Here is an 18,781-nt window from a genome sequence, read left to right on the forward strand (position 1 = left end):
CTGATTTAAACTTTTTTGTGACATTTGCCCTAGAATCCTCCATGAAACCTGCTTCTCCTTTGGGTTCAGGGAGACCCTTCCCTTAGGTAATTTTCCTCATCAGGATAATTCTTTGTAGTCTTCTTTTTGCAGGCATCCTTTTTGTCTCTTGGCTTTTAAAGAGTTCCAAGTCAGATTTTCTAAGTGAGGCACCAACATTCTGGCTTCAAATATTAACTATAATTTCTCCCAAATCATATGTATCCCCAAACCAACTATATACATTCAAGGGCCTTTATAATCCTTCATTCAGCAAAAACTTATTGAACACCTCTTGTGTGTGATTCTCATTGACCACTCGTTATCACCACTAGGAAGTTATATAGGTACTCTTCTATGTCCAAAATACATATGGGAAACTTTCTTCCAAAAGAGCAATTCAATCTATATTGCCTAGCTTGATAAATGATACCATTAGCCACATGGTCACCCAAGCCATAAACTTGGGATTCATTTGAAATGTCACTTTCTCCTTCACTACCCACCCTTAATTCCCATGAATACTGAGCCCACATGGTGTTCATCAGCAAATCCACAGTTACACCCTCTAAATATCTCAAACCTATGCTTGCTTCTACAACCCTCGACCCTGTCATGGTATAGAACTTCATCACAGTTTGATTCATTTCATCATTTCCATACTACTTTCAGCATCAGACCTGCTCAGTATGTAAATTTCACTGCTAGTTTCTCTCCCTAAACACTGCAGGGTTCCCCCTTCACCCTCAGAATGAAGGTAAAGCTCCTCAGCCTGGCCACACCACCTTTCTGTATGAGTCCTACCTTGTATTCTGCCACAATGCTCCTGTTCTTGGTTCAAATGAAATATCTTGCTATCTCCCAGAGAACTCACACCTTTTTGGACCTCTTTCCCTAAGGATATCCTCTTGAAAAGCCCTTTTGTTTTCCTTCTATACTACTCTTTTAAGTGACAAGAAAGCCTAGTGGGAAAGCATATGAACTTTGGGGCCAAGAAAATCTGATATCCTATCCAAGATGAGCTTTTCCCCTTAACTCTCAAAATATTTAAGAAGATTTATTTATTTATGCATACAAAAACTGAGGCTTGTAGGCCAGAGGGGTGGGGGTGGGAGTGAGAGAACTCACCAGAGAGAGAGTGGAGGAGCAGAACAGGCGGATCCACTGAAATACTTTGTTGAGGGGAGCAGTGGGTTTTTATCATTAGGATTGCTATTAGAATCAAATCAAATATTTGTTGAATAGATGAATGAAAGACATGTACACTTGGCTCATACTACCTGTCAGCAACATCTAGGAATTGCAAATGAAACAGTGAAGACAACAGTTGAAACCCCAACCCTAAGGAATCTTATATTCTGTCTTGAATATAAAAAGTAAGCAAAAGATTACTACTACTATTACTTGGAGACAATTCACAGACCTGCTTCCCAATTTCTATTTTAAATTAAGTGCTCATTCTCTATGGTCTTATATCACTCTACATAATTACTATATTATGTTGTATCATAATTACCAGTATTTTATCTTTACTAATCACAATCCAATGAGTTCTTCAAGGACAAAGTCTGGTACTGTCCTTTTTGTTTTACCAGTTCTAGTACACAAGAAATTCAGCTCCAAGTATCAAGTAAATGAATGAACACTTTAAGATGCCTAAATTTTTCTTAAAAATATATGTTCCCCACGGGTGACTTGGTGATGGGAAACCCATGGGGATTACAATTGAGATGGGGGGGGGGGGAAATGTACAAAATGATGTAAAAATAAACTGTTATAAAATAAAAAAATTTTAATACAAGGAGGAAGACAATTAAAATATATATATATGTGCCCATTTGGTGATGGGAAGCCCACAGGGATTATAGCTGAGATGAAAAAAATGCACAAAATGTAGTAAAAATAAACTATTATATTATTAAAAAGTAAAAATATATAAAGAGGAAAAAAAAATATGTGCCCTTCTATGAAGAACAGCAGCCAGTGCAACATGAGTTTGATCCCCAGCCAGGGAGCTGACCCACATGGTACAGCAGACCTCTCCTGTCTCCTGCTGCTCCCGTCAGCAGGGTACTTCAGTTGATCTGCTTGTTCTGCGTTCCACTTGTCACTGGTGAATCTTCTGACCACCACCACCGCCACCTCAGAACTACACCCTGGGTTTTGAATGCATAAAGAAATAAATATTAATGCAGTTACTATATGCCAAAACACTGTCTTAATGACTTTACGTATAGCATCTAATCTTTAAATCAACATTTAAAACCAATGGTATTACACCTACTTCACAGATGAGAGACACTAAATCTCAGAGTAGAAAGTAAAGGTGCTGAAACCAAGCCAGGAACCCAGGTCTGATGACACTAGAACCCCAACATTAATGATGATGTTTGGGGAGAGAAGCCATTTTTCCATGGCATTTGGAAATGCAGGACAGTGCCTGCATGTATCTTATTTTACATTTACCTGTGTACATAAGATGGAGCCTTAATCTACACGCAGACAGCTAAGCTATTTGTTTTCTATAATGATCTGTGCTCCTCTCTCTTTGAATGGCTCCATCGCTTGAGTAACCCTTCTGTCTTTTAGACATTCTGCCCTTTCCCTTACCATTCTGCCTAACCATGCCAAACCAATTGCTGACCTGGGGTTGCCACTTCACTTGGGGAGAGAGGTATTACAGAACACTCTATAAAGCAGTCTTTTTTCAGACTGTCAACTGGGAAATGAATGAAAAGAAAGTCCCTCTTCTTGAGAATAAATCCAAAACCTCTCCATCATCTATCTCCCTTTGCCACCTGGAGAAGGGAGACTCAGCCTTTTCCTACTACAACCCCCTTCTTCCTATACTCTGTAGAGTCTCCCTTTCCCTCTTCCTGCCTTTTCTGTACTTTCTCTATTTCCTAGTATACTCCTTCCCAAAATGGAATTTGCCTTCCCCTTTCCCTAAGGCTAACTGGAGAATGGCTGCTAGGTAACCTGATTTATAGGGAGAGGAATGAAAACACATCTGTTTAATATTTTCAAATTATTACCCCTGCTACCCCTGCATCTCAGAAGGTAATCAGGGATCTCTGGAGCTCTCTCGGTCCCTTTACAGTCATGTTGCTCAGAGCAGTCCTAGAGAAAGATTTACAAGGGTGCTTCAGATATCCCCTTCACCTGACTCACTAACCCCCTCCCACCTTAAGCCCATCAACCCAAATTCTTGGCCATAATCTCCTCCTTCACAAGCAACCTGGAAACAGTGGGAGTATTCTCTCTGCAAAACTAGTTGGTATAATTAGTGAACTATACACTCAAGTTCTGACTAATTTAGTCCCATGATAATCCCAATTATGTCTCACATATTACTTTAATATGGGGTCTTAGAAACGTAAGCTGTATGAAAGAACCCAAAATACAAAAGCATGCTCTGAAAACACTTAAGATTTGATTTGTAGACTGTGCTTTTAAACTTCAGACTGTCCCCAATGAAATAGGGAAGTCTTTGTGAGGAACAAATAGTAAGAAAATTGATATTTATGGGTCAAGCAGCAGAAATAGTAAGAGGAAGCGTGGATCTTTGCAGCAGTGGCTATGTTCTTATGCCCCTTTAGCTCATTGTGCAACTTGAGGCTTGGTTGTGTTTCTTGTACTTGGACACATTTATCTGAGTAGCTCATAAGTCTTGGTCAGAACTGTATTCTTAGTAAATGAACACAAATTGTCACTGAAGTTGAGACATGGACCAAGGAATCAACTTATGCACTGTGAATTCATTGGAGAAGCTGAAAATAAAATTATTAAAATAAAGCCTGAAAGGAAAATGTAAAATAGGGGTGGAGGGAAATGCCCCTTCGTTTGAGATTATCATTACCATCTGGGTTGTAAACCATTGGATTCTAATTCCAGGAGCTTGATGCCAGAAATAATTTATTACCAGGGAGATAAGCTGAGAATTGTCAGGAATGACAAGGTTTTCACTTGTTTTTAATATCCTTATCAGAAACATGATACTGCTGATAAACCATACAATGATGGGAGATGGGACAATCAGACATTTTAGCAATTTCTGCTACATGTATTTATGTTGTATATACTATACCCCCATTTCTCCTTCCTTTCCCACTCCATAAAATGCCAAAGTCAATTTTGATAAGCAGAGAATCCTTTAAATTATCTTCCTTCTCTAGAGGGAAATACTGGCCACATCTGGGGTCTGTCTGTTAAGAATTATAATCTAATCTGTAAACTTTGCATAGTCCCAGCAGTTTTGTTCACAGCTATCTTTTCACTGTGGTCATGTGGAGAATGCATATAAAGTACTTGATTCTTACCTTGATCTATACTATTTATTGAGTTGACATTAAATTCACATCACTACTGTCCAGTCCCATTGATGAAAGCATGTCATTTTGAAGCTGCAGCACACCACCTCATAAAGATGTGACCTTGAGCAAGTTAATATTCCTAGTCTACTCATCTTAAAATAGGATGACTATCATGGTACCTGTTTCATAGTTAATGTATTTGAAAATGATGTTGCAATGATATAGAATTGTTTGAATGCGGAGAGCTTCCGACTACTAAATTGAGTGTTCACGAGTACAATTCAAATGAAGCTAAAATAAATGGCAAAGAATTAATTATATGTATCAGGAGACCGTATAAGAATTTGAATTTTGTGGGTCTTGGGTAACCATACGTTCTAATGGTGGTTATCTATTTTAAAAACATGTCTGGAGAGTCTTTCGTGTAGAAAATCTTTTGATTTGCTCTCTTTAATTTTCACATTATTAAAGACGATACCCATTAAAAGGAAATAGAAGCTTCTTAAATTTTCAGATTTTGGGCTGCTTCTGGTGAAGAGGACACTAGAAATTGTGACTTAATCTGCTATTTTCTAGAAGATCATAATCTTTTAAGTTTTTGTGTGTGTGTGCTTTTTTTTTTTTTCTTTTTGAAACCGGTCCAAGTTTAATTTGAATGGCGTAAAGATTTGGTATGAAGGAGTTAAAGGGTCTCCCACACCCCTTTGCCTGAATCCTTCTTTTGTGTACACAGCTGCAGTTAGAGCACGGGTCGGAAAGGAAATGGTTAGAGGAAGAGCTGGTTTTCAGACAGGGCGAGTCTGCGAGGGGGGTTGGGGGTGGCCTGGGGTTTTACATGCCAGATGTAGGCCTGCCCCGTGCCTGCCTGAAGCTGCTGGCTTGGTCAGCCACGGCCCAGCGCGAATTGAGGCGAGGTGATGAGTTAGCGGGTTGCTATGGTGACGGGACGGGCCATGTGACCAGGGTGCTGCTGCCGGCGCTTTGACGTCGGCAGCCAGGAGGGCGGGACGCAAGAGGGCGGGGCGGGAGCCGGGGCTGCGAGAAGGGAGCGGGCGAGCGAGCAGGCGGCAGGCACAGTCTGCGCGAGGAGCAGGCGAGCGGGAAGACAAGACGCAGCCACCTTCCTCACCAGCCAGCCCACAGCGGTTTGTCCCCTTCCACGGGAGTGCGCCAATGCCTGGTCCGACCCAAACCCTGTCCCCAAATGGAGAGAACAACAACGACATCATCCAAGATAACGGGACCATCATTCCTTTCCGGAAGCACACAGTGCGCGGGGAGCGTTCCTACAGGTAATGGGGCTGGCACCGGGAGCGGCCCGGGCGGGGACCACGGCGGGGGCGCGCGGAAATCCGGCCCATTATATAATGGAGCAGACACTACCCCTGGTCGGGCTGCAGACGTGCGTTGTAAAGGCGGTTGTGATTATTGGGTATCTGTTTCCATGTGTCTTGTTGGGTATGCATTGGGGCTTCACGATTGCAGATGGAAAGCATTTTGTGAATAGGTTTGCTGCCTGCAAGGGGTCTCCCTCCATCGCTTTCCTTCCACATTAATAAAAATACATACAATTTCCCTCCCCTCTCCAAAGAGAGACAGGCTGTAGCACTTCCTTTCTGCCTTCCCTTTTAGATTATAAGGGAACCATTAGGTAGCTGTGCTTAAAGGCTGAGAACTGGAGGAAGGCGAGAAAAAATGTTTGCGCTTGCCCTGGTGTGTGCAGGAAAGATGGAATCCTCTAGATTAAGCTGCAGTCTGTGATGTTAAGCCGCCAGATTGATGGAGCTTTGTAAGAATTCTGTTCGCTGATTGGTGCAAGGATTGACAGCAGAGGTCACCATGTCAGGCATTCACCAAAATTTTCACCATAGAACCCAAGGTTTATTAGAAAGAAATTGGGCTGTGTTAGACCTGAAAAAAAAAATGGGTGCCTTTATGCATTTTATAGGAATTTATGGCCTCCGCATGGGTGGGGGAGCCCATCCTCCTTATTTATAGTAGGAAGGTAATTCCTGGTATTTTGCTGAGTTTGATTTGAGGATGGAACTGATCTTGGTGATTGTATTGTGAGCCTTTTGATTAATGAGTTGGCCTATACAGTTGGCATCATTTTTACATTAGCATATCTGGCAATATGTTCTAGTAGATAAGCTCATTAAAATTGTTTGCATTGTTTGATAAGGATAACAATGTAATGGAGAATGCAGATAGTCTAATGCAGCAGAAGGCCAGACTTGAAGGGAGACTGATAGCTTTGCTAGTATTTCCTCTGAAGTTCTTTTGTACGGGTAGTTATTTTTAAATATTACCTTGATAACCACTAACAATGCTTTTGCTTTAAAGCAGAACACACATACCTCAAAAGTACATCCTCTCAGCTAGTGAGTAACAGGAAATAACTTTTTTTACCCTTCATCTAAGCATTTAGTATTCAGTATCTAAACATTGGTATTATAGATAGAACATGCTGTGTGTGTAATTGTTACATAATAGGACAAAAAGTACCCCCCTTTCTCTCTCTTTGATCAAAGAAATGTACTATTTGATGTCTCAGAAAATTACATATATATGTATACACACACTCACACTCACACAACCTTTGCCCTGTCATCTCTGGCAGTTATATAAATACTTGGAGTTAATTTTGGCTGTGCCCATGAGGTCACCAAAATCTCACGCCTTATGATTTCAACTAATGTGTTGACATGTCATCCTTACAGATTCCAATGCTTGTTATTTATTTAATATAGACCAAAATTGGTCCATAGCTTCTGGGACTCTCCTTTTGGAGACTGTTGTAATTGGAAAGTTCCTTACCCCACCTTTCTCTGTGAACATTCCAAAGTCTAAAATAGAATTTAAAACTACAAACAAAAACTCAGAGTTACTTTTAACCTCACTCATTTAAGTTCTTAAAGGTAATAAATGTGAAGCACTCATTTCCTATATGAGTTAATCCCTACCTTGTAGGTAGCAATTGCTTTTAAGATGGAGTTCAAATTTTACCACATGAGCCAAAGGAAGTTACCTAGTTGGGTTTTATTACTCATATGAACTAACTTGAAATGGCAATGGAAAAAACTTGGCAGGAAGGTTAAATGCTGCCTTTCAGTGATAAATTATTGCTTTAAAAATAACATTTACTTTTTTCATTCAATCCAAGTTGTTATTTTCATTTATTGCGTTATTACCAGTTTACTTTCTGAATCCCTGTAGTGGTCCCTAAAGTCAGGTACCTTACAAAAAAATCTGAATTTTATTAAAGGTCTAACCAAACTCTTCAGTCACTAGGAGCATCATTGCACTCCTATTTGGTGTAACAGGATTATTGGAGTGACCAATAACCTGCGATCAAAAGCCGTAGGTTAAATGAAGAAAATCTCCAAAATTGCAGTGTATTGTATTTTCAAAGCATCTGCATGGACACAGACACTCTGGATGTTTTCCTTCTTCTGCTTTTCTTTCAAAGTGGATGATCACTGTAGTATAACTACCACTTATTTTGTGAAGGACATAGGGGAAAGAAAAAGGACACATTTCTCTATCCAGGAAGTGTTCCAGAATTACCTTGGCACCCTGGGGCTGGAATAAGATTGCCAATCAGTTGCTCAAGAAAACTGGAAGATAGAGTAGAAATTTAACCAAACACAAGCTTTGCTTTAGCTGTAGGTTCAGTATCACTCTCAATAATGAGATGTGCTTGAGAGTTCTGTTCGAGGGTTTTTGGAGGGCCTGAGTAAGCCTAGAATCCAGGGAAGTGCAGAGAGAAAGCTCCTCTGAGCTCCATCACTAGTCGACTTCTAAGTTAGGCCAGCAAGTCCGTTACGTTTTGGCTTCATTTTCTATATTTACTCCATACATATAACAGCATCTCATTGGTGTTCCTATAAAGGTTTTATGAGGTTAATTTTAAACATTTAAAACAAAAAAATTCCTAAAAGAAAACAACTATGTAAATATAGGAATGCTGTTGTGAAAAGGGACTCTTAGGACTCCCAGACTATAACTCACCTGGCTAGCAGCACAGACAAGAAGAGAGGACACCTGGAACACAAGGCCTAGTTCTCTGGCCCTGTCAGTGAGTGGACATACTGCTCCCAGCAGGAGACATTGTTATTGTAATATTTGCACCAGATTGTTTATAAATAAGAATCAAATATGGTTCATGACCCAGATATCTTGACTCTGTCAGATGTCTCTCTGTAAATGGAGCCCATTTTTGTAGCCTGGACTAGGGTGGTTGGTAAATCATTATTGAAACCATTGTGCACTTTGATTAGGAGAGCAAGTTTCCGTTAGAAAATTACCCGATGTTAGTGATTTCAGTTGAGAAGAGCAAGTGCAGAATGGCTCAGGAGAGTTGTGTAGCCATGTTTCTGCAGCTCATGGCCATGACTGTGATGGCCTGCTCAGCCCCAGCTTCCTCATCACATTTATGAGCACTAGAAATCCAGAGGTTTTAGAGCTGCTTAAAAAATAAATGTGGTGTGGGCCATCTGAGGTGACACTGTTTAATTCACAGAGCGGACAAGTCGTGCTCTGGCTTTCCCTGGAGAGGCTACTCCCTACCACTCCATTCCATGCAGATGCTAGTAGGAAATAAGATTTATTAACTGGCCCTTTGCCCACCGCATCTTTGTTTGCATACTCCAGGCTTTTGAGAATGAATGTATAAGTCCAGGGGACACTTTCCACATGGGTGTTTGAACTTGCAATTACAGTAGCATATGTTTCAGAAGACTTCAAAAAAAATTACTTGGTCCCAGAAAGACAAAACCAAAATTTAAGCCCAAAACATTGGCTCTGACATCCCACTTTGCCAATTTCAAAAAAGAAATTCTTAAGGAAAAAACAAAAAGCAACATTGTGTTTGTATGAATAAAAGATGGAATTGTGGAAAACCTGTACCGTTTACTAGAAGCTTTTGGCGCACTTTTTACCAGAATGTGGATTTCAGATTACATTTCCCAAAACAGCTTTACATGCCATATCGGTTTCATTTTATAACTGTCATAAGAGGTTTTCAAAAATAGTGATATTTGTCTTAAAAAATTTTTTAGTATTATTAAAAAAAATCAAAAGATGACTTGATGCTTTAATTACTAAGCATCCAATTTTGGAAATTCTTTTCAGGTTCTTTATCAGAGCTTCTGTTAAGAGGATGGTCTCCTGGGTGCTTGCCTTTGGCAGGAGGCTTTCCTTTGCTCCGTAAAGGTTATCACCAGTTATATCTATTGTCAAGCAGAACAGTGGTTTGAGTTGGTCATCTGAAATTAGGAGACTGATTTCGTCCTAAACTCCCTCCTATATGCCCTGTGGTTTCTATATTATTGGGATCTCTTGAAGCTGCAACAAATCATCACTTTTATTAACGAAAGAAGAAATACTGGGGCTAGTTGAAATACTCCACTTGGTTTAGAGAGTTAATTCAACAAATATTTGTAAATCTAGTCTTGTCACGGTCTCTGCTGGATGCCCCTGCAAGGCTGCTAGGTTCTAGGAAAGTCAAATATGGCAGTTGATTTTTGCAACAGAGTCACCTAGTGAATATTGACTTGATAAAACAAGTGGTTTGCATTTCCTTAGCCCACAGTGAGTGACTCACAAGTAGGAAAAATTATCTTCAAGGCCAGAATCCTGGAGGACACTAAAAGGTACTAAGACCAGAATTTTTGGTGAGAAGAGTGTATGCTTTGGAATCAAATTTCATGGCCCTGGCAAGGTACAGGTTGGGCAGTAGTGGGAAGGACAGCAACACTGAAAGGCAAGCAGGACCATCAGAAATGCAAAGCCACTGAGAGCTCATTCGTTGAACAGCAGCATAATGAAAGCAAAAGTACATTCTGGAATTATCTCCTGTTTTGAAATAGGAGTTGAAAGCGAAGTGGAGTCTTCCAGTGCTGCACCCTGCAGTGTCCAGAATTACTAGAGAATCCTTATTTCCCAATGAGAGAACTCTCAAGACATAATATAGGGATCAGGACAAGGTAGAACCATAGTCTTGGCTCAAACATCTTTCTTCTCATATATGGAATCCACTCAGCTTCACCCCACAGCATGATTGTACTCGAGGCAGACAGAGGCTTCTGTGCTTGCATATGTCCACTGCACAGAGTGTAACTCTTAAGGTGTGGCTAGTATCAAGAGCTTATGCTATATTCGTGCCCTCCCAAATTTGGAAGCAGGATATCCAGTACTAAATTGTGATCTCGAGTCATTTAACGCCATAAAACTACGCAGACAGGACTGATGAAACTGCATAGAACACCCTCTGTGCCTGTGGTACCAATTCCTCTTACAGCCAGAGGGTGATCGCCTTGATGGCGGCTCTGGAGGGGCCTGAGAGTTTAACCTGGATTTGTTTGTTGGTTGAATTTTATCATTTCTACATTCAAAGAGAAACTGATTTACTCCTCTCCTGTGAAAGTGTCCTTTCCACCATGAAATTTTTTGGAATACGTGTAGCCTTCCTGGCTAGACTGCCTCTCACCCATCCTCTTCTTTAATTCTGAGTTAGCTGTGGCAGCGAATATCTAAAGCACATCCCAGCCTCTTCTTAGCACAGTCCATATACATCACACTGGAACCTTGTTTCTTACTTCATTTTAGGTTTCTGGTCTGGGTGGGGGGGTGGGGGGGGAGAGTGCCAAACAGGTGAGGGAAGAACACAACAGAATACAGTGATAGAGCATGAGTGATAATGGTGGTAGGAGAACTATAGGGACTACAGTGATGTCGAGTGAAAATTTAATTAACTAATAAAAAATTTAAAAATAAAAAAGAAAGATTCTGACCATAGACTTGGCATTTTGATTTTGTTGGAGAATTCTTTCAAAATAGAAAACTGTGGTTCACATGGGCAAAAAGTGAACTTATACAACCTTTGCCTTGTGGCATGAAGCAAAGAAATCTCCCCTAATAAATATGTTTTTTGTTACTGCATCCCCCAAAATGATAGTTTATTATAATGAAAATAAATCAGTATTGAGGTAAAACTTAAACAAGACTTTTATAGGCCATCAAAAAATTATTTCTTAGTAGGTTACTAAAAAAAAGTGCATTTTTCGTGTCAAATCTCCCCAGGCTAATTAGGATTTTACTTATTTGAACCAGGACAGAGTTTCTTAAAGTATAGTTTTGGGTTTCTTTTCTCTAAAGGGGTACAAGTGGTGATCTACACATAGGATGGTCAGGCTGATGGATGTTTTTAGTGATGGTGCCATTTTGTGTAGTTATTTAATAAAGAAAATAATTAGAGGTCAGTCTTCCTGTTGTTTCTAGGTCTCATTCGGTTTACAGATAAAATGTGCCAAAAGAATCTGATGTTGGCAATGGCGTGGAAAAGAAGGGAAGTAGGGCAGGAGATTTGAGAGGGAAGAGGATGCACTGAAATACACAGTGTGCATTGGGGGGATGTCTGAAGGCTTGTGACCTTGTGTACAGAATGATCCTAACATGAGCCTAGAGCCCAGTGTCACGTAAGCGTAAAAGACAGTGCTCTTCATTTAAGGCACATATTAGATTTCTGTGATTCCATTTTATTTTTCCTCTGTCAATGTAGTGTGTTTGTTTTGTTTTGCTTTTAAGACATTACTTCTTTGTACTTTATTTAGTGTTAGCCCACCTGGGCAAAGCCCTGAGAGGTAATTTGTCAGAAATGTCAGAGGCATTGATATCTCAGGAAGATTTTCTTATGTTCATAGTTTGACTTAGATTATAATCAGTAGTGTCCCTTCATTTAACAGCCCTTCCTGACTCTAAGATTTGTGTTTGCTGCCCAACAAATCAGAAGAAAGTGAAACTACTAAAATAGGCTCTTCTCCTTAGACCCTCCCCCACCCCACCCCGACACCCAACCTACTTCCTTTTGGTCTAAAACATGTGTTCCGATTGCTAAATATATTCCCACTTTTGGATTTTACACAATTACTGTTACATTAAATTTGAAGCTAGAATTCCAATGATGTGTTAATCTGTTCTTTCAGCAAGTTTACTAAATTCCTTCTATGTGTCAGACTTATTGCTAAAATCTTGGAACACAAAGATAAGTAATGCACAGTCCTTTCATGAAAAGCCTTTAGTATGAGGACCATAGACTGACAGACAGTACCTGTGGGAGGCATCTGAGACAGAGGGGTACACTTACTTGACCCCAATAAAGATATTTTATGATTGTGCTGATGCTTGGCAAAATGAGCACTCCTGTGATTTTCAAAGCTTCCAGAAATGGAGTGTGTAAATAAATACTGTGTTTGAGTGTGCCTTCCTTACAGTGCTCTTTGTACACATCTTAACAGAGCCTGGAGGCACAAGTATGAATTTTGTTGCATGACCCATGTGGTTGGAGGTTGCTGCTCCCTTATAGACAATCACTTGAGGACAAGTAAAAAGCTTACCTCCTCTGCTCCCCCCATCTTTATGTGATTTGTGTCACTGGGTTAAAATGGTGCTGTACACTAACTTTTGTGTAATAAGTAAGAAATAATCAGGATATATGTCCCTATTGATGTGCATGGAGAAATTGAAAAAATATAAACTGATAATGCTGGAAACCAGCCAGATCAGTCCCTGTATACCATTTCATGTTCCTAAAAATATTGCAACCTTGTTAAATGTATTATCTAATCCATCAATGGTATTTCATTCAGGGCCCTAATGACTTGGATTTTTAAAAATTAAAGGAATTTTCACTTTAAGAAGTTTTGCACACTTAAATATGTTGGGAAACATCTCAAAATAGGCATGAATTTAGTCATAGGGATGAGATCGAAGATTTGCTATATGTGAAAATAGCCTCCAAATGACCTCTGCCAGCATCTGCCCTTCAAGGCTTCACTGTATATAGCAATCCACCCTCCATATTTGTTTCATTTCTCTGGAACACACTGAAGCATCTTGTGTTGTTTTCTGTGATGTGTCCTGCCTGCTTAGTATGCTCCGTGAATCTTGCTCTAACTGCAAAATAATCCTCTGTGAGGATTCTCCTTTGATATCTTCTTTAACTTTTTTGTTTTCCTCTCATTTATTTGGTACCTGCTGTGTATCAGATATCTAGTGTGGCCCTACGACTCCGCGATAATAGGTAATTGCCATGTTTAGCTACTGTACCGGTAGCCCCCTGTCCTGTCCCCAGTGCCAAGCTGAGCCGCGAGGTTACTGAGCATGATCTGGCCTTAGTGTAGGCCCTCTGCTGTAGTGTGATCATGGCCAAGAAACAAGCCGTGTACATCCACTGTACCTCTCTGCTCCAGCCCCTCACCAGCCAGCCTGGGTATAGTCTGAGTGAATCCCCATGGAGACTGACCAATTAAGAATAAACAAAGAAGAGGAGAGGTTTGAATATATTATCTGAACTGTAGGGACCTGCTTACCATCAATAACAGTGAAACAGAAGCTGTGAGCTGATGAGCAAAGAGGAAGCCTAGAGGGGGTGATGGTGGGAAGGGAAACTGCAACTTGGTGGGTGTGGCTGGCTCTGAGAAGGACTGCTTAGGGTGAATGTGGCAGTCACTGGGGACCCATCAGCTCCCATCTGCCCCCTCCCTTCTCCATGCACCATCTCTTTCTATTTCTGGGAGCCCCACAAATCTGTCCCTCTACTGTTGTTCTCCCAGGAGGGAGGGAAAGCCTTGTTTGCCATCAGCCAGCTAGACAGAGGACAGATGACTAGAGGATATGGGGAGTCTCTCCAAAATCCCTTAGTGGAACTAGGACACAATTAATTGAGGTTTGGTCTTTGGAAAGCTAATTTTTCTGTCCCTGGAATTTCTGACAGGCAGCTAACATTGTTCTGGCTTTCAGATGTCAGCATCAATAACAACAGACACATTTCCAGGCTGTGTGGTGAGTGTGGGACTGCTGCCTCATTTCCAGCTCACACCCATCCAGCACCTCCCTGCCCTCCCTCCCCCCTGAACTCCAGGGCCTGCTCACAATGCCCTACTTTGCTATCTAGAGAACCAGTGAGGTGTAGCAGGCTAAGCTTGCGCTCAGCATGACACTTGTTTTTTAACTCAGCTCCACCCCTTCTCTAACTCTGTGATCTAGGACAATTTTCCTTCCCTAATATGCAAATAGCAATAACAACATCAACTTCACAGGATTCTTAGGCTTTAAATGAAGTGCAGAATATAAAATAAACCAAGCAATGACTGGTGTGAAGTAAATGCCTTTAAAAATGCTGCTTGCACTTTCAATCTACACTTTTACCCTATCTTGACAATTATCTGGGACCTCTGTGTCCTCAGTACCTCAGTCCTCGTTCAATATCTGGCAGCACATAGCAAATGGTCATTAAATGTCCAAAGTGAATCTGGAAAAAAATTCAAGCAAACTGTACTTGATAGTCTTCCCTTCCTTATCAGCTTCATTAAAAATTAATTTCTCTACAGTAGACCACATCCATTTAAATTGTATGATTCAGTGAGTTTGGGCAGTGGATGTGCCCTTCAGGCATCCCTTTCCCAAGATTCCTGTTACCCTTGCCGTCCCTGTCTGCTCTGTCCACACACCCAGGCAACCTCTACTCGGCCTTCTGTCACCCGAGATTAGACTGCATTGTTTCTGTGTGGCATCATACAAATTGTACTCTCCCGTGCTGACTTCATCCTCAGCTTGGCGATTCTGAGATTATCAGCGGTTCCTGACTCTTGGGTACTGAGTAGGAATCCGTGGTAGCCCATGTTTTATCTTTCATCCATTGATGAATAGTTGGGTTGTTTCCAATTCTTAGCAATAATGAATAAAACTCAGTATTCATGTACAGGTGTTTGTGGAAAGAGATGTTTTCATTCTCTGGGGTAGATACCGAAGCATGGGATGATTGGGTCAAATGATCAGTGTTTCTTTAGCTTTAAAAAACTGAAGAAGCTGTAAACATTCATCCTACGTGATAGTGCCATTTTATAATCCTACTGGCAGAGTTGCAGGTATTTCGCTTCCTCCTTAGTACTTGGCATTGTCAGTCTTTTAAATGTGTGTCATACCTATGGGAGCATGGAGATTATCTCATGGAGGTCTTAGTTTATATTTGGGTATTGGTTCATTAGTTTATTGGCTGTCTATGTATGTATCTTCTTTAGAGGTGCATGTAAAAGTCTGTCCATTTTTTAAAAATAGGTGGCTTATTTTCTTGTTACAAGATGATCATAAAAATTATATTTTGAATGTTATAATATGGTATTGATATAGTTTTTAATGGATATGGGTCTTGTGTTCTTACCCTGAATGTAAACCCCTCAAGAAAAAGAATAGTAGCTCCTGCCTAGACTTTGTCCAAATGGCCCATTTTAGCTAGTAGTCCAGGTCTCACAGTGTGTCCTAAATGATTCTGTTAAGATTGCAGAGTAATAATAGGATCGTTATTTAAGGTTAAAAAAAAAAATCCCCCAAATTTAAATCTGCTTTTAAATTTTCATATGAAAGTGTGAAATTTAGGTTTTCTTTTGGTTCTTGATAGATATTAGATCCTCTTTTAATACCATAGAGAAGAACCTGATAATTTTATAGATTTTTTTTCCTTTGAGTGTCCCTTTACTGCTCCAGCAAACTTTCTGCTATTAAATTTAAGAGGCATATGTGTATAGAAATGTTTTTCTTCTTTAAGTGAAGCAGGAATCATTTTCATACTTGCAAAGTTTTGCCCATGGTAATGAAAGAATTGGATATTCTCGTTGCTTTTTTAATTCTGAGGTAAACATCCCCCCTCTACTTTCCTCCATTCCATTATGTCAAGTCTGGCAGTTTTGTTGTCAGTTTGGCTCCTGAGTTCTCTGAACCCCTAAGGAGAAATTGCCTCAAGTAGAATTTAAAAACTGGAAAACAAAAGCCCAGTACTGTCTTAGGTTTACCTGGAAGCAACTACTGAGGAACTTTGTGATCTGCGAGAGGGTGGGATGGTTGGCCTCCAAAGTTTTCCAGTTGGAAGCCAACTTTTTAACCGCATTTGTTTCACAATCCAAAGATAGCATAAAATACATCACTTACAGTTTCACGAATGCCTTGGGTCTGCTAGGAGATTTTGTGAGTGCAACTTTTTATTTGCTTTATTGCAAAACCTTCAGGTCAAATTTCAGATGAGTTACTGCTCCCAGGATTGCAGTAATCTCTTACTATCTAGGGCTGTAGTTGATGACTTTCTGTGTTCTGGTTGTGACCAACCAAGTCACAGCCATTGAAGTATCATTTGAGAATGTTCTTTTCGCTTCAATTGAAGTTGTTCCGTGAAAGGAAGCCAAATACCGTTAGACAGGACATCCTGTGATTCCCTTAGTTTACGATGGCCAAGGACATGACTTTTTTTTTTTTTAAATAGTAAGATGATTGCTTGTTTCCTTTCCTGTTAACAAGGGAGCTCAAAATCAATGCTGTCCCTTTGGCTTTAAGGGCTGTTAACTAGCAAACAACTGCATCTACCCCCAAATTTCACCTGAAGAGTTAAGACATGGAAAAATGTCAGTATCTATTTATGTGGTTTTTAAGTGGCCTCTGGTTCTATTGTCTTAGAATAATAATAAATTGAGAAAAGAGGGAGGGAAATAACCCAGTTAGAATTTCTTAGCATTAAACATATTAAGATAAAATTCTGAAATCATGTATATTATGATGTACCTACATAAAGAAATGTAGTGCAAATATTATACATGAAGAAGATATGAGAAAAATGTTCACAGGATGGTAATAGAAACTAGCTGATTAATATAAAAGTGTGCATGTATTATATTAAGTTCCTAGGGCTGCCCTAGCAAATTACCATAAACTAGGTGGCGTGAAATTTCTTCTCACAATTGTGGAGATTGAATGTCCAAAGTGAAGGTGTTGACAGTGTTTGTACTCCCTCCCAAGGCCCTAGGGGTTTGCCTCTTTCTGCTCCTGGAGTCCCCATGGTTTCCTTGGCTTTAGCTGCATCTCTGCCTCTGATATCACATGAACCTCCGTGTGTTTGTGTCTCCATCCATTCACATCCACTATTGAACTACCTTCATCCACTTACAATTCTGATTCTTTGCTTTTTTGTCTATAATAACAGCTCTTATTATTTAATCAAATAGTTTGTATGGTTTGTTAAGTAAGTTCCTTTCCCTCGATTTTCTCTAAAGGACCATTAGTCAGTTGTTATTTTTCTGTATTTAAATATCCCAATTTTAACAAAAAATATTAAATTCAGTAGAGACCACTGCTCCCCACATCTCCTAAACTACAACAGTGTACTAAATTTTAAGAGAGCGCCTCCAACTTTAGACATCTAGTCTTCTGCTATTTCCTAACCCAAGGAATCTCACTTTTACTTCTCTACCTTATTTAGTTTGAACATGACACAGTTTTCATTTTACACTGATGCTCGGTGTCCTAACTTTCCTTTGAGAATTAGGGCTATACTGGTGCTAGAAATGCCTTAACTTTTAACTTGTGATAAAGCAGTAGATAGGAGAGAGAAAGCTAACTTTGTCAGGGACTGGTGGGTAGTTCTCATGTAAGCTTCTATCAGTGTGTTTCTTCATTTCAGTAAATAAATGACAGATGAACTTGTTGGTTTAAAAATATATAAACAGAATATTCCTCCTACTCCAGTGTTCATATGTGGTTGCCCCATCCAACTCTGACTTTGGGCTAGAATTGTAGGGAGATGGGGGAAATCCATTCTCTGGTCAAAATGAATTCTCTTACCTGTTAGCTGGGCCATAGCAGTGACCATTCCCACTTGCTGTTATTCATGATGTGCAGCCATCTTGTCTTTGATGCCCAGGAGATGCCCTTGGTTGTCGAATGGGCTTGATATAAAAGCTGATCAGTACCTTATCAACAAAACATCATTTTGGAAAAGTTACACTGTTCCCTAATTTGTGATTTTCCATCTTAATTCAGTGTCAGAGTCTACTCTGGAAAGAATTAAGAAGAGTAGATGGTATTTACAGAGCTAGGGGGGCGGGGGGCGAGTAGGGAGGGGTATGAAAGTACCGTGCTGTTTTAGAGAATTCACTGGAATGTATTTTAACACTGGTCTTCACTTTCTTCATCCTGTTGGGCTTAATTTATTTGGTACTTAGTTTTCCATTTTCAGAGTGCTCTTGTGAGTTTTACCAGTCTCATAGAATGCAATACCAAGAGTTTGTTCTTTTTTATAAAAGAAGTAGATTTTAAAACACAGTAAAGATACCAACCTAAAGTCTTTGATTAGTGTTGAAACAATATAAGCAATAATGTAGGTGGTCTTTATCCATTTTGTGTGATAGCCCACTATCACAGAAAAAAAAATTTGAAAGATTTGAGTCCAAAATATGTAGTATCTAGAAATGTAAAATGTGATGATTCCTAAAATGTTAATGTTACAGCTGGTAGGTTGTTGAGCCAAAACTGTTCCCAGCAATAAACTGGGTAATAGTCACCCAGATCTCTACAATTCAGGCCCTTCATGGAAACTTGTGTTAAAAAATCATCTTGGTTAAAGTAAA

The 18,781-nt window shown here is 39.9% G+C and overlaps 1 protein-coding gene across 3 annotated transcripts in view; it reads left to right on the plus strand.

The window, feature by feature from the left end:
- MAPRE2 (microtubule-associated protein, RP/EB family, member 2) overlaps window positions 1–18,781 on the plus strand; it is a 140,418-nt gene that overhangs the window by 47,564 nt on the left and 74,073 nt on the right. Inside the window, exon 1 of one of the 3 annotated variants that reach the window (XM_004683838.2) lies at window positions 5,361–5,623. The exons of 1 other annotated variant lie outside the window; for it this stretch is intronic. In XM_004683838.2, coding sequence (XP_004683895.1) covers window positions 5,505–5,623 — 119 coding nt within the window. In that variant the 5' untranslated portion in view covers window positions 5,361–5,504. Of the gene's footprint in view, window positions 1–5,360; window positions 5,624–18,781 lie in introns of those variants that run through there. One more of the 3 variants, XM_004683841.2, reaches the window with a different exon arrangement.

The sequence above is a fragment of the Condylura cristata genome, unplaced genomic scaffold (genome assembly GCF_000260355.1).
Source record: "Condylura cristata isolate star-nosed mole 26May11 unplaced genomic scaffold, ConCri1.0 scaffold00016, whole genome shotgun sequence".
NCBI classification, from domain to species: Eukaryota; Metazoa; Chordata; class Mammalia; order Eulipotyphla; family Talpidae; genus Condylura; species Condylura cristata.